The 14,929-nt window shown below is 36.8% G+C and overlaps 1 protein-coding gene across 4 annotated transcripts in view; it reads right to left on the reverse strand.

The window, feature by feature from the left end:
• EYA2 (EYA transcriptional coactivator and phosphatase 2) overlaps positions 1-14,703 on the reverse strand; it is a 123,183-nt gene extending 108,480 nt beyond the window's left edge. Inside the window, exons 1-2 of one of the 4 annotated variants that reach the window (XM_087889119.1) lie at positions 14,120-14,364; positions 13,566-13,742 (exon numbers count right to left, since the gene is read on the reverse strand). Coding sequence is in view for 1 of the 4 variants with exons in the window: in XM_034413847.2 (XP_034269738.1) it covers positions 14,120-14,253 (134 nt within the window). In the remaining 3 variants the exon portion in view is untranslated. Of the gene's footprint in view, positions 1-13,565; positions 13,743-13,855; positions 14,405-14,451 lie in introns of those variants that run through there. The other 3 variants (XM_034413850.3, XM_034413848.3, XM_034413847.2) reach the window with 3 other exon arrangements.
• Between the last annotated feature and the right edge of the window lie 226 nt (positions 14,704-14,929).

Genomic DNA, 14,929 nt, shown 5'->3' on the forward strand with positions numbered 1-14,929 from the left:
CTTAATTAGGGTGAAACATAATTTGATATTCTAACGAAGAGTTGGAAGTAAACTTGGGGGAACATCTAGTCCAACCTACTGCTACTGCAGGAATTCAGTACTACAATATTCCTGAGAATTGGCTATCAAGCATCTGTCTGAGCACTTACAGGAACTCATCATTCCTTGGTGATCTCAATGCAATTTGATTAGTTCTGAATTATAAAATTATAATAGAAGCAAAATGTCCTCTTCCTCTTTACAATCAGAGGAGAATTAGAGGAAGGATCCCACAAGTCATTCCTGAGATGTTATATCAGAGTTAATATTATATGGAGTTGTTCCATGGCTTTTTATCTACTTTAGTTGTCTGCTTAAGAGATAGTTATATTTCCCACCAGTTGAATGCAACTCATAGAGTTCCAGCAAGGGATAGCTGGTATCCCAAAACTGGGCTTTGGACCAATATTTGTAACTGGAGATGCCAGGCAAAATAAAGAAGAGCACATTTCTGTCATGAAGAAGCAGGTGTAAGATGTCAACCCAATGTGGGTGGAAGACCAATGAGGTGTGAATCTAATACTAGTTGAGACTGATCAGCTTATCACCAAATAGGGAATTGTTGCTGTTGTAAGGAAATCAGAGAAGCAATACAAGGAAGAACAATTTTGATATTTAAAAAAATCAAGTTGGTTTAATAGATCTGTGTTTATACTTTTTTTAAAAATATTTGCTCAGAGGCACGAGTCCATTTTTAGGCCAGATCATAGCTACAGTATCTATCTATAATGAGTCGTACCCTCTGACAGACGCACGTAGCTTACATGCTCGCAATTGAAATGGGAATGCCATTTTAATGAACATGACAGATGTCAATATACAACTGGAAGGCAAGATTACATGAGCATGCAATATCCTTCCTGATGAGGATGAAATAGCATTCTTTGGGTTTGAGAGATATTATTAGAAATAAAGAAAGGCAGTTGGATCCTGAGAAGGACAAGTGGGACCTTTACTTGGCCAAAGAGCCTTCCTTAGCTTCTCTCCCTACTGGGGGTTTAGGGTTTACAAATAGGATTACAGTGACAGATTTAGACTTAGAATAACTTTTTTGTCACTTTGAACGTACACTAATCAGCATACATTAAAATGAAAATTCGTTGCATACAGCTCTCAAAGGGTCTCCACCTCCAATATACACTACATAAATATTACAAAACAAACAAATAAGTACAAAATTATGCATATACCCACATATATTATCTGACATGGAGAAACAACACAGTCTAGTTCGGTCTAAGGAAGAAGTCAATTTTTAGTTATGAAAGTTTAGCTGATGATTCTGGGCCACTTTCTTTCAGTCCAAATTACAGGGTGAGCCCTGGTGGTGTAGTGGTTAAAATGCAAGCTATTGCAGGCCGAGTCTGCCCTCAGCCTGAGTTCCATCCTGACAGGGCTCAAGGTTGATTCAGCCTTCCATCTTTCTGAGATCAGTAAAATGAAGATCCAGATTGTTGGCAGCAATGTGCAAATAATGCTTCTACATTGTAAACCACCCACAGAATGCTGTAAAGTGCTATGGGGCAATATATAAGTCTAAATGCTATTGATGTCATGGGAGAAATTTGAAAAAAATGGAAATGATACTGCTCCATATCTCTTGTGGTCCGCCAGCAGCCTGCGGACCTGGCAGCGGAGTCGGACAGTGAGGAGGCCAGGGAGGTCAATGGGCCAGTCCTGGAGTCAGGGGAAGGCCCAGACGAGGGCTCTGCGTCGGAGGCAGAGATGGGGTAGGGCTATCTATGAGCAATGCGTGGACTACGGAGCCTCCAGAGGCGGACAGCAGAGAGGCAGAGGAACAGGAGGAGCCTGTTCCTAATGCACACATGCAAAGAGCTGCCAGAAGGCAAGAGCAGCTGAAGCAAAAAGGACAACTCGGGAGTAAGGCCAGAAGATGATTGGCCACTCCCATAAGGTTTAAAAGAGCAGCAACGAGCCGTTGGGTTCTTTGTAGAAAAGCAACGTTGATTCCAGTGCTTCTTGTCAGTGTTTCTTGAACTTTGTGGGTTTTTGTCAAGAAAAGCCTTTGGCAGGTTGCCAAAGACATCAAAGGTTGGTGATAAGGCCGACAGACTGGTTATGAAGAATTTTGTTTTGGACTAAGCTGAGAACGAATTAATTCTCAGCTGTTTTAATAAAATAAGTTTGTTGAGGACTGAATTGTGTTTGGTAATCCCTACTTGGGCCTTGGTCACAACAATATCATGGGGATCTGATACCGGAAAAAGGTCAAGATGGCAGACAATAAAAGCCCCATCATCTTTCTTATGTCTGTCATGCATGGTTTGATCATGTGGTCATGAGGTCATGTTAACCACCTTGATTTTTTGACTCACCCCCCCCACCAAAGGATGATCTTTGCTAGATATTTTGCCTTGACATCTTAAAGTAAGGCAGAATATAACTCTAACAAACAAATATATAGAATATATAGAATACAACTCTAGAATATAACTCTAACCAAAAAAAAAAAAAAAAAAGACAGAATATAACTCTAACAAATAAATAAAATCCACCCCCCCCAAAAGCTACTCCTGAAAGTTGGGACTTGCTAGGACAGGTTGTTTGAAAAACGAAGTACTGGAAGAAAATGTAGATGGGAGGTGCTGCATTAGTTTTTATGTTTTCTATTCACACAAGAGAGCTTCTTTTAACTTGCATCTCTCTTTATTTTTTAAAAAACTATTAAATACCTTTGGAGGGCAGAAAAGCACAATATAAATAGTAAAACATAGTTAGAAAGGTAGAATATAAATAGGAAACATAGCCAACAAAATTTTAAAAAGTAAAGCAGGACCCCATCATATAGCCAAAATGCCTAGAAGATCATCTTCCCACAGTCTGTAGATTTATATAAGCAAGACTAGGATATCAACAATCCAGAAACCAATTTAAGCCAATTCTGAGACACTGCCAAGAAAGTTATATGGACATGCCTATGTACAGTCACTGGGAAATGAGGCTTAGTCCAAAGAAATGTGAAAAAAGATATTGCTTTTTTCGAACCAAGCGATACATTGGGCAAGGTTCATTGAAGCACTTCTTCGAACAATTTTCAAATCCATACACCTCTGATATTTAACCTGTCCTTTGTGAACATTTTTTAAAATTTGGTCTAAATCATCCTGGAATATAAGCCAGGTTGACTATTATTGACTTTATTGTTTATTCTTTTTTTGTAAACCATACAGAGTCACATTGTTTGACTCTGAGATAGCTGAATACCACTCTGGTATAAGATAATAACCAGAATCTTGCATTTCTAATGCAATAAATATTCTGGAAAACAGATATGAAATATGAACATTATCCAAGCCTACTCAGTATTATTGATAGTGGTTAAAAATATGATAAGAGTTCCATTATTAGAAATGGCAGATTGTCAGATCCACCAGATAGACTATAACAAGAAATCCACTCCAAAGAAAGGCTAAAACGATTTTTATTGCGCCAACCAAGATACAAGAGAACATCATCTCCAAGTTAAAAACTGATAGAGATGTTGTGTGTGTGTGTGATCTGTGTGTGTGATCTATCTATCTATCATCTATCTATCATCTATCTATCTATCTATCTATCTATCTATCTATCTATCTATCTATCTATCTATCTATCATCTATCATTTATCTATATCTCTCTACCATCTCTCTATATCTATCTATCATTTATCTATCTATCATCTATCATCTATCTATCTATCTATCTATCTATCTATCTATCTATCTATCTATCTATCTATCTATCTATCTAAGATAGATCATCTGTCTATCTATCATCTAAGATAGTTTTGCCCTATTATACACATACCACCATCTTATCATCAAGCACAAAAAGTTTCCCACCCACTTACCAGTAAAAACCTTTATCTTAAACCCTAACCATTTACCAACCTGACTCCCTTTGATGCAACCCAGCTACCCCTCTGATCATACTTCTAATCAGTGGTAGGATTCAATTTTTTTTACTACTGGTTCTTTGGGCATGGCTTGGTGGGCATAGCATGGCTTGGTGGGCATGGCTTGGTGGGCGTGGCAGGGGAAGGATAGTGTAAAATCTCCATTCCCACCCCAGTCCAGGAGAAGGATAGTGTAAAATCTCCATTCCCACCCCACTCCAGGGGAAGGATACTGTAAAATCTCCATTCCCTCCTGATCAGCTGGGACTTGGGACGCAGGGAATAGATGGGGGCGGGGCTAGTCAGAGGTGGTATTTACCGGTTCTCTGAACCTCTCAAAATTTCTGCTACCGGTTCTCCAGAACTGGTCAGAACCTGCTGAATACCACCTCCGCTTCCAATGTCTTCTTGGATCCCATTAAAACAATCCTTGTGCATCAGAATGGAAAAAGCATTTGACTGTATCCATATCGAAGTAGGAGCTACTTTCACAGGGCATAATCTGAGTTACACTATGAATGTAAACAGAGTCCATATGCAAGGCATGGATGTTCTCATTAGGTCACAAAGGAAAGCAACCCACAAATGACAGGGACCCAGGTGCCTCGTTCTTCTCATGATGTGATTTGCAATGCATACACTTCCTGCAAATATGTGACACCACATCACCTCTATCAATCTCTAAGGTGTTGCTTTGTGCAGGATTTTTATTTTATCATTTTATGATTGTTTTACAGTTAATGGTTTTATTGTTGTAAGCTACCCAGAGTTGCTTAAGATGGGCAGAAATATGAATCTAATAAATAAACAAACAAACAGACAGACAAATAAATAAATCTGCTAATAAGTCAGGACTTTTTTATGGAATAAATGATGCTGGGGGGGGAACAGCTCTTTTATTTGTGGAGAATTTAAGAAGGTTTTATTGGATTATGACATGCATAATTTCTGACTGCTAGCTAGGGGTGAAATGCTCCCGGTTCAGACCGGATCGCCCAATCCGGTAGTGATGGTGGCGGGTGGTTCGGAGAACTGGTAGCAAAAATCCCTGCCCCCGCTCCCATGCCCAGCTGAGCCGCGCGATCATCAGAGGCTTTTTTAAAAAAAAAAAAAATTTCTACAACCTCTTTTAAAATGCTTTTAAAAGTAAAAAAAAAAGCTTCTGATGATTGCATGGCTCAGCTGAGATCATCAGAGGCTTTTAGAGGCTTTTAAAAGCCTCTGACGATCCCAGCTGAGTTTCCTGATCGTCAGAGGCTTTTAAAAGCATTTTTTTTTACAGCCAAAGAGGTTGTAGAAAAAATGACTTTAAAAGTAAAAAAAAATAAAAAAAGTTGGCCACGACCACTCAGTCACATTACTCCCCCACCAAGCCACACCCGCAGAACCGGTAGTAACAAATTTTACATTTCACCACTGCTGCTAGCTATGCTGGCCGTGATAATAAACTGCAATCCAACAATACTGGGAGAACCACAAGCCCCCGCCCCCCACCTCCACCCCTGGTTTTTTTTTATTTTACTTTTCTTTCCTTATTTATGATTTCTCTATCAGCCATCAGTTCATTTTGGTGTAACATCTGGAAACACAGAATAGAAATTAGGATAAAGAATGTCCATTTCACAAAAGCCAAGGTAACTGTATACACAACTGAAGCCTGTTTTCTTCCCAACCTTTTGTCAAGCTCTCTTATGCATATCTAAGTGTTTAAATTATATCATCATCCCAAAGATTTTGTACTATTTAATAACTTTCAGGCGCTCATTATTTATTTCTAGAAAAGACATAAAGCTTTCCATTTCAAATGTAATTATTAACACTGTTCTATTTTAACCAAGGACACCAATTAACAAAAGACAAGGCAATTTCATAAGGTAAAGGAGACTTTAACTTAAGGAAAGAAACTACTTCACTTTTGAATTATATCGATTAATTCATGTTCTTTGTTTGACTGAAATGGTTTTAATTAGGATTAAGTTTCTTAGACAAATAAGCAGTTCCTCATGATATATTTTTAAAAAACATGCAAGTTCAGCAAAGGATTCTTTGTTTTGTATGTACAGAATGAGCCTACTGCATATAATTATATTTAAGGTGTATCAAAAATTAGGCGATACAGACCAATCATATTATGTTTTATTAATTTTATTAACTAACTTTTTAAAGAGAAAATGTTATTGTACTTAAGAATGCTCAAAGATCATATAACCAACAAGGCAGTGTTGAAAAGAAAACAGCAAACAATTCTAAAATTTAATGTAATCTATAAAATAAATTGTGTATAATGCTTGACTTTTTGTACATTACATGTATAACTTGCTGTATTTGTTTGTTGTATACACCACCTCCAAAATTTTCAGCAACTTAAAAAAGAATGTCACAAACACATTGTAAAAGAACCAGTTCACATTTAAATTTAGCTTCCTCTAAAAAAGTATTTTACACTTTCATCCTTTGAAAAACTGTAAAGTGACTTCCAGCACATTTCAGCATCATGCATTTACACATTTATTTTAAAATAAGTATAAATCAAGCAATTGAGCCCACTTGCCAAGATCTGAGTCTACAAACATACTCTACAAAACATATTGTTAAATTAATTTTAAGATTAAATTTCAAGACCACGAGATAGGATTAGTTTTTGAAAAAATATGGATTTTAATCTTCAGGAACTGGTTTGTATGTATTCTAATAAAGTGATACGGACATTCGTATAGCCTGTAGGAATGGCAAAAGAATGAAAACAGATAAAATTACTTCCTATTGAAAGAGAAAAGAGAAAAAACATGAAATATATGTGAAACGAGATAGATATTTTAAAATGATTTAAACAGTTTTAATGGTTTTTTTTGTACTGACTTCTTTTTGAAATAGTTATGAAATTTTAAAAAATCCTGCACCTCTGTAGATTTTCCTCTCAAATCCACGTGTAAATTTTAAAAACATAAACATTCAATGGGGCAAAACTCATTTAACAATTATCTCACTTAGCAACGGAAATTTGGGGCTCAATTGTGGTCGTAAGTCGAGAACTACCTGCACTTTAAATGTTACGATAAAAGGACTTATATTATTCCATATTATTAGCTCATTGCTAATGAGCTTTGTATCTTTTCAAGAGAGTTATCAATAGCATAAAAAGAAGGATTCTGCATGTTCACCGTTCTCTTCAAGAGAACAACTCATTGGTGATTTTAATAAATATTATCCACTCTTACCCTCTTTACAGATCATTGTGTATCTATTCATATTGAATGAATTATCTGTGGGGTGTGAGTATATAGTTACATTTACCTTAACGTGTCCAATGCCAAGTGAAGCTTAGAAAATTCAGGGACTATTCAGTAGCTTTGTAAGATTGTTCAAAGCTCATTGGTCCAAATAATTATCTGCTATGTTTGTATTTTTAACATGTTTGATTTGTATTCTGGATTTGGAAGTTGTATTTTTGTTGTTTATTGTTATATGTACACTCCACCTCACCACACGCAATATCAAATTTGCTAATGCCAAAAGCAGTTCTGATACAAATAAGATACTTTCTATAAAAAGACAAAATCTATCTTTAGAGCAACATGTAAGTTTTTTTGGATCCAAATTGTAAAACCACAACTTTATATGGTATATTTCTGCTAGGAACTCTTTGTACACTTTTTTTTTTACTGAAATGAAGAGACACATGTCAAGACCATAGTAAGCAATTTCTGGTATATTCATAGGGGCACGTGCAGCAGCTGATGAAATGTTTTTGCAGCATGCATGGATGAATAGAAAAGAAAACTGGCGTAGCTGTTTAGAACAACAAATGTGTAAAGTTAATGGGCCAGCAGGGATAAGCAAAATATTTGTTTTAGCTTTGTTTTATATACTCTGAAAGAATGGAATTTTCCTAGATGTAATGTTCCCATGTACATTAGAACATGTACAAAATGAAACAGTAGCAATGTTGATTTTAATTAAATAGGCTTCAAGAATCATATATACTAGTAATGGTAATTTAATAAAAGGACCATATTCTTTGTTTGCAGAAAAATAAGAGATTATGTTTTTTGTATTAGTGTAGCTATTCTAGACTAATAGGTTTTAAAACTGTGTTGAGACTAGTACGTAAATTATAACCATTTTTTCTAGAGTAGAAGAGAACTGGGTAGAATTTAGCGAACTAATGGGTACATTAAAATCAAATTAATACAATGGGATTCAGATGCATATCATCCTGCTATGGCTGTAATATAATTTGTGTTTACAGTGGAAAGCTTTGCAAACATGCAGTCTACAGTACTGTTTACTTTTGTTAATTAAATGCCTGTTAATTCAGTTGTTATTAAAAACTCATTTCTTTCACTGGATTCTATCCATTTTCAAAAACTAAAGCACAAAGATGCAAACAGAATAGTAACTTGCTGTATAGGTCTTTTCTATAGTAGAAACTAAGCATTTACAATCCACTTGATTCAAAACTTTTGAATTATAGCATTAATTGCTCTCTTTATATAAAACTGCCTCTTTTTCTTCTTGTATGCTGTTTATAAGCGCATAGTAAAGAAGAATAAAGTACTGTACAGTAAATAATTGTTCAACAGAAACAAATGAAAACTATATACACTAGATGAATGGAGTGGAGATTGGCTTACCCAATTTTAAATACCTTTGAAGTTTAAATATGGTAACCAATGGAACTCTATCCAATTATGATAATTTTCAGTAGTTTTTCCTCTGCCATCTTTTATTGTTAACAATCTATTGAAATTAGCATAATTAGAAGTCTCTTTAGCATAAGTTCAGGGCACAATTATGGCAAAAGGTATATAATCAACAAAAGCTATAGAACCCATCTCATATATTCAAAGCAGAAGATGTTAGTAAGCATATATATTTGTAAATCTAGTTATAAATTCCTCTAGTTCACCTCCTCCAATATTTTCCATCTGTCCCCAATTAAATGTTACTGGACTATTATTTTTTTAAATTCTGCTTTGAAGTTATCAAAGTTATAAGTGGCATCATTCACACCTACTGCTGAACACAGAGCCTTTATTTACATCCATGCAATCGAGTTCAATTCAATTCTGTTTTGTAGAGCCAGCCATAACCTTTTAAACACATTTGTTCTTAAGAAAGAAACTACTTCTCAAAAGTTGTTTTTCTTCATTTCCTTGCAATAAGAAGTCTTTCCGAAGTCTTTCTGCAACTGGTAACTGCTTTAAGCCTCCGAGGCACAGTCATCACTTAATTATGGGATTTATCCACACCTCACTAAAACAGGGTGTTTGTTAAAGATCATTAGAAGCATTAAGATCTATAAATAAAGATTATATATAGCAGCATCTTCACAGTTTGATTAATGGAACTTTGAACTAATAATTGTAAACAAGGATCAAGCAGGCCTGGGAAGACTTCGTTTCAGAAAGAAAAAGGAAGAAAGGAAGAAGATGAAAGAGAAAAGAGCAGTTCTCTTCTTTGTGTTTTAATTTGTCTTAATTGCTTTGTTTGTTTAGTTCCAAATCTTATTCTTATTCAGTGGGCACTCTCTTTTCAACAAAAAAAGATAAGGAAAGAAAAGAAATGAGTATGAAATATAACAGAAACTATCTATACATTTTAGAAGATCATTCCTTGTCTGAATTCGTATTTATTTACAAGACACTTTCAGCTGTAAAATGAAAAGAAGCCGCAAAATCAGAAGTGAAACATTATGTGCTTGATAGGATATTTTTGATTTTATAGGGCAAAATATACTTATCATACAAATCAAGTATTTTTTAAAAGTGTAACCAATAAAACAATAAAATACAACCCCTATATATTTTCTATTATTCCATTTATCCACCCAAATTGGAAGATGACATTTTGAATTTCCTTTACAAAACTCCAAATTAAATCAACAATAAATCACTACTTATGTTTTTCCTCAAAATAAAACTGTTTTTTTTAAAAAAAATCTGCTTATATTTTATGCTTGTGTTTTTAAAACAGAGGGCATAAACTAACTGTACTGAATTTAATAGGAATGAGTCAAATGTATTCTTAACTATTTTGTTGAATTAAATAGGACATAAACTTATTTTATTTATGTTTATTTTCACTAAGTTTCACTTGTAGCATTAAGTTGAATAAGTTCATTTATAGTTACTTATGCAACATATTATAGGGATGGAAATATATTTCTATGGCTACAATTACATTCTTTAATTTCCATATATCTTTGAAACACCGTGTTCCTTCCAAATAAAATTCTGTCAACAAAATTCTTATTAAGATGCTTGTGAATTTACTGCAGAAGCAGATTATAGGAAAGATTAATCAACAATAATTTCAGGTTTCACCTATACCGCACAAAAAGTGTAGGAGAGGTTTTAATGGGAATTATAATCAGATCACAAAGTAATTAATTTGTGACTGTAAGTAGAGAGGCCAGATCTCAGATACTAATGTCTACCGCTATAAACTTTAATGCATTTAAGGGAACGTTTCTTGGCACAAGTGGATGAATCTGTCTCTCAAAAGTCTGATTATCCATTGGTCCCAGTTACAGGGTTTTTTCCATTACCTAAACCAATGGCCCTGTAGGGGGAATTTGGTGTGAGGAATGTAGTTAAGGAAGTTAGAAGGAGCACGTTCTTTTTTTATATAGGATACTGTTATCATTCCTATTAGAGCCTAGATAAGAAAAGGCTTTCTATTGAACCAGTGAACATTTAGAGCTCTAAGCAGTAAACTTTGTTTGTCTAAGCCTTGTTATATAAGCAACTGGATGATTTTTGTCAAGGAAGAATTAGCAGTGAGGAACAGAAGAGGATCCAAGAAAAATCAGTGTGAGAGAAGATGAAGTTGACTGTTAAACAATATGAGAAGTCTTTTTCAGATTTATCAATTCTGTGTTAGATTCCATCTCTGATAAATGCATGTGGATAGTAGGGATGTGGAATCCTACCAATGCATTTGGTGATGCATTGTTGCATCACCAAATCACTTTGTGGTTTGATATCCTTGGCGGTGTACAGATAATACACACGACCAGGTCAGTTAAAGATTCAATTTGCACAGCATAGTAGACTTGATCAACATTAATTCTTCTAGAATATTTCTCAATTATCACACCTAAATATAAATTGGCCAGTGCAGATTTTAAATATATTTTATTCAGAGGGCTTAAGCACAAATCTTTCAAGCATTTAGCAATTTCTGTTTATATTTACTTCAGATTAAATCCCACAGGACTGCAATGTTAATAGAGGTAACTAGACTAGAATGCTATCCTTCCACATATCAATTAATTTTAAGCATAAAAGTGTAATATGAATGTATATTACTTCTATTTGGCTAAAATGCTATTTACTATTGCCCCTTGCGACGATATAGTTAATACATTCGTGCTCACTTGTGAATACAGAATCATTCTAAGGCAGTTTTGCAGAAGTATGTAGATAATGAACATTCACATTAAAAAATACTTTGTTTTTTTCTCTCTACATCATTAAGAAAGCAATTCCAAGTTCGGCCTTATATGAAATGAAAAATTCCTTGAACTTTGGCGGAGAAGAAATTTTGGTATTCTGGTAAAGATTCCTACAGTCAACACCGTATTTTAGAAATTTAATAGCAAGAAGGGAAATATGGTAAAACTGAACAAGAAGCACAGCACTTTGAAACACAGCAGTTGTGCATAGCTGATTTATGACGCCTCTGAAGTTCAGTTGTGCAACACATTAAGTGTTCACAGCACATCCTGAACATATATTATTGCTTGTTAACAACTAAGATTTCAAGGTAACTATAAATGGATCATATGATACTTGGGTACAGAGACTTTTAAGAAGAAAAAAAACCAAATGTTTAAAACAAAACAAAAGTCAACAGAATTACAGATTTAAAAATAAGAAGGTGAAGAAAATAACATGTGCCAGTGATACAGCATAAGTTGAAGAAAATCAACCAACTAAGCACACATAGTAAAACTATCCAGAGAAACTAGATCTAGAATATACTACGGTATTTAACTATTATTAAGTTGAAACAAGATCAGCATACAAAAGCATACTAAACCCGGATAAACCCATTGTATTGAAGAAATAAATTCCAGAGAAAATATTAAATTCAATACAAAATTTTATGTCAAGAATCTAACCCAAATCTTTTAAGAGTGCTATAAAAAGCAGTGCTTCAGATTCTTCCATATTAATTTTGAGGCAAACAGGATATAACATTCAAATTTATTACTCTAAAAATATCTGTTAGCCAACAAAACCTGTAGATCACTATTTCTTACAGAAGCCTTTCTTGGGGCAGCAGTATTTAATATCACATTCAAAATGTATAACATTGTTCTGATTTTTCTGCTCCAGAAAACAAATCAACTTCTGATCTCTAATGAAATCTTCTTTTAGGCAGGTTTTTGTCACTCTTCTAAACATACTTGAATCCCAAATTGAATTTTATTTGGAATAGGATCCCACAAAACTCAATCTTCTTTTTATGCTTTGAGCAAAAATGATTTTAACACGAAAAACAGATTAAAATATCAGAGCCCAAGGTAAAATAAAATTCATCGTTTATACCACAAAAGGCATCTGTGTTTTGTTGATAACCGTATTACACGGGCAAGCTGCCATTCACTTCAATTTTACTTTCATATTTTAAAGAGAAATGTTCTTTTCCTGGGGTTCTTTGAAGTAAATACTAGAGTTCATACATTAAAAACTTCAAGCAGATGCCCAAGGACACATTTATAGCTTCAATAATATTCATTCTTTAAAATTAAAGTGCTGTTAAAATTACAAGGCCATTAGTGAACTCTCAATACTTAATGTACTCAAAACACTTCATCCAGAATATAAAAAGAGGAATATTACGAACATTGATCTGTCTAAAGATTGACAGAAAAATAAAGTCAGTTATTCACATGGCAAATACACGGAATATCTGTTTCATCAAAAGTGTGTACATTTCCTTAAATTGGCTATTTTCTCACACCTACATACAATCACATAGCTTTTGGTAAAGCATCCATCCCCAAGAAATCCATTAGCCCGAAAGAAAGAAATATGGACTAAGAGTCAATTTTCACCTCCTCAAGGTAACACAATAGGTTTATTATATCTTCTGCAAACCCATTCAAAATGCTGAGAAAACTTTCCACAGTGAAAACAAACAAACAAAAATCTACCCAGGGGAAGAAAAAAAAAAAAACATTCACTTTGGATTTTTTTTTTAAAAAAAAACATTTTGGAAAACATTGAAAAACAGCGACACAGAGTTAAGCCACTTTAGCAAACGACTCATAAAATTAATAAAAAAAACTTTCTGAAAAGTGTACAAGATTAGGGGAAAGGAAGAGTGGACATTCCTACCACCCCTTTGCTTGCCGATCTGGCAGCCCCCTTAAAAAAAAATCTTCCAACGCCACTTGGGACGCAACACTTGCTGAAAGTTTGGATGGGCATTTCGGTGAAGGCTGACCAAGGACAAGAAACGGCGGCACGAAGGAAAGAAGAGCCCCTTCTTCTCCAAAGACGGGACGGGAACCACACCGGACCCAAACTAATAAGCTCCCCAGCCACCCACCCCCGCCCACCTCCAAGTCAAAATACGCGCAAAATAATGTCCCAGCGGAGGATGGAGCGCGCATACCGTCACCAGGGCAGGAGAAGGCCCGCAGAGTGAAGACCCCCCCCGAGTCCTTCGGCCGGGAGCTTGACCGCATCGCCTCCAAACATCGCCTTTCCGACAAGTGCGCTCGCCAAAGTGCCCCAATGCGCGCAAAGCTCGCCGGTGCGCTCCCCGGAGGCGCTTCGCAAAACCCAGGACCTGCAGAAGAAAAAGCGGCACCGGGGGCGGGAAGGGAGGTGGGGGGAGGACACAAGACGGGGATGTTTGGAAGCGGGGAGCGGGGGGGGGGCTCCCGAGTCCCGTCCACTCACCTCGGTCTGCTGCTGAGCGTCTGGCACCGCCCGAGTTCCCTGACCCCGCCGGCGCTCGAGGAGAGAAGAGAGCGAAGGAGCCTCCCGGCGCTTAAAGGCAGCCGTCACCGCTCGGGCTTGAAAGTCCGCAGCCGGCAAAGGCGCGATTCGCTTTCCCTTCGAGGGAACGTGCCCTCCGAAGTCCTCACGAGGTCCCAGTGAGCATGTGCGCGCGAGCTCTGCACATGCCCACTTAGGACTGGGATGCTGCCGCCCTGCCCTTACCTTGCCCTTCGCTTAAAAGACCGGCGGGCTTTCGCGCGTAACCCGAAGGCGAGAGTGAGGCGCCGGCCGCTTGGAAAAGGGACCGGGTGGTGGGGTGTGTGGGTGTCTTGAGCGCGCGCCGGTGTGGGAAGCATAAAAGTAGATGGTGGGTGTGCAAGGGAGGAAGAGGAGGAGGAGGCAGAGGAAGGCAAAGAAAAGGAAAGAAAAGGAGACCCCGGTCAACGGGGGAAAGACGTCTTGCAATTAAAGATTTCGGGGCGGAGGGGACCTAAGGGGGGGGGCACAAAGGCTCCCCTGACGAGGTTGCTCACATGCGGAACCTCTCCAGTTACCTTTCGTTGCGTTGTTGTAACCCGAGGCGGCTTCTCTTCTGGCCGATTACATCGCGCAAGAAACACGAGAGTTAATGCGGAGGGTTAGGAGGACTAACGCTCCGCTGGACTCGCTCCGTGCGCGCCTCCAACTCTCAAATCCACTTCCTTTCAGAATTACTTTGGGGAGCCCAGTTCGTCGAGCGGGACCCATCCACATTGTGGCCCAATATTTGAAAGCTTGAGGAGAGTCGGTTCTTAAATTTGAAAGAGGCCAGCTCTGAAGACCGCAGTTCTAATACAGATAATATGGGAATAATAAACCCGGTTGAAATCAGTTGGATTTATTTCTGTAACCTATAGGTAGAGGATACAGGATATTATTACCGTAATGGGTTTGCTACTTTGCTTCCACCTTTCCATACATTAGGTATAATTGCATAATGTGTCCAAAGTATGATAATTGGAGCCTGGTCATTTATGCCTCAAATAAAAATTC

Source organism: Pantherophis guttatus, chromosome 3 (genome assembly GCF_059756535.1).
Source record: "Pantherophis guttatus breed Tessera chromosome 3, ASM5975653v1, whole genome shotgun sequence".
In the NCBI taxonomy this organism is placed as follows: Eukaryota; Metazoa; Chordata; class Lepidosauria; order Squamata; family Colubridae; genus Pantherophis; species Pantherophis guttatus.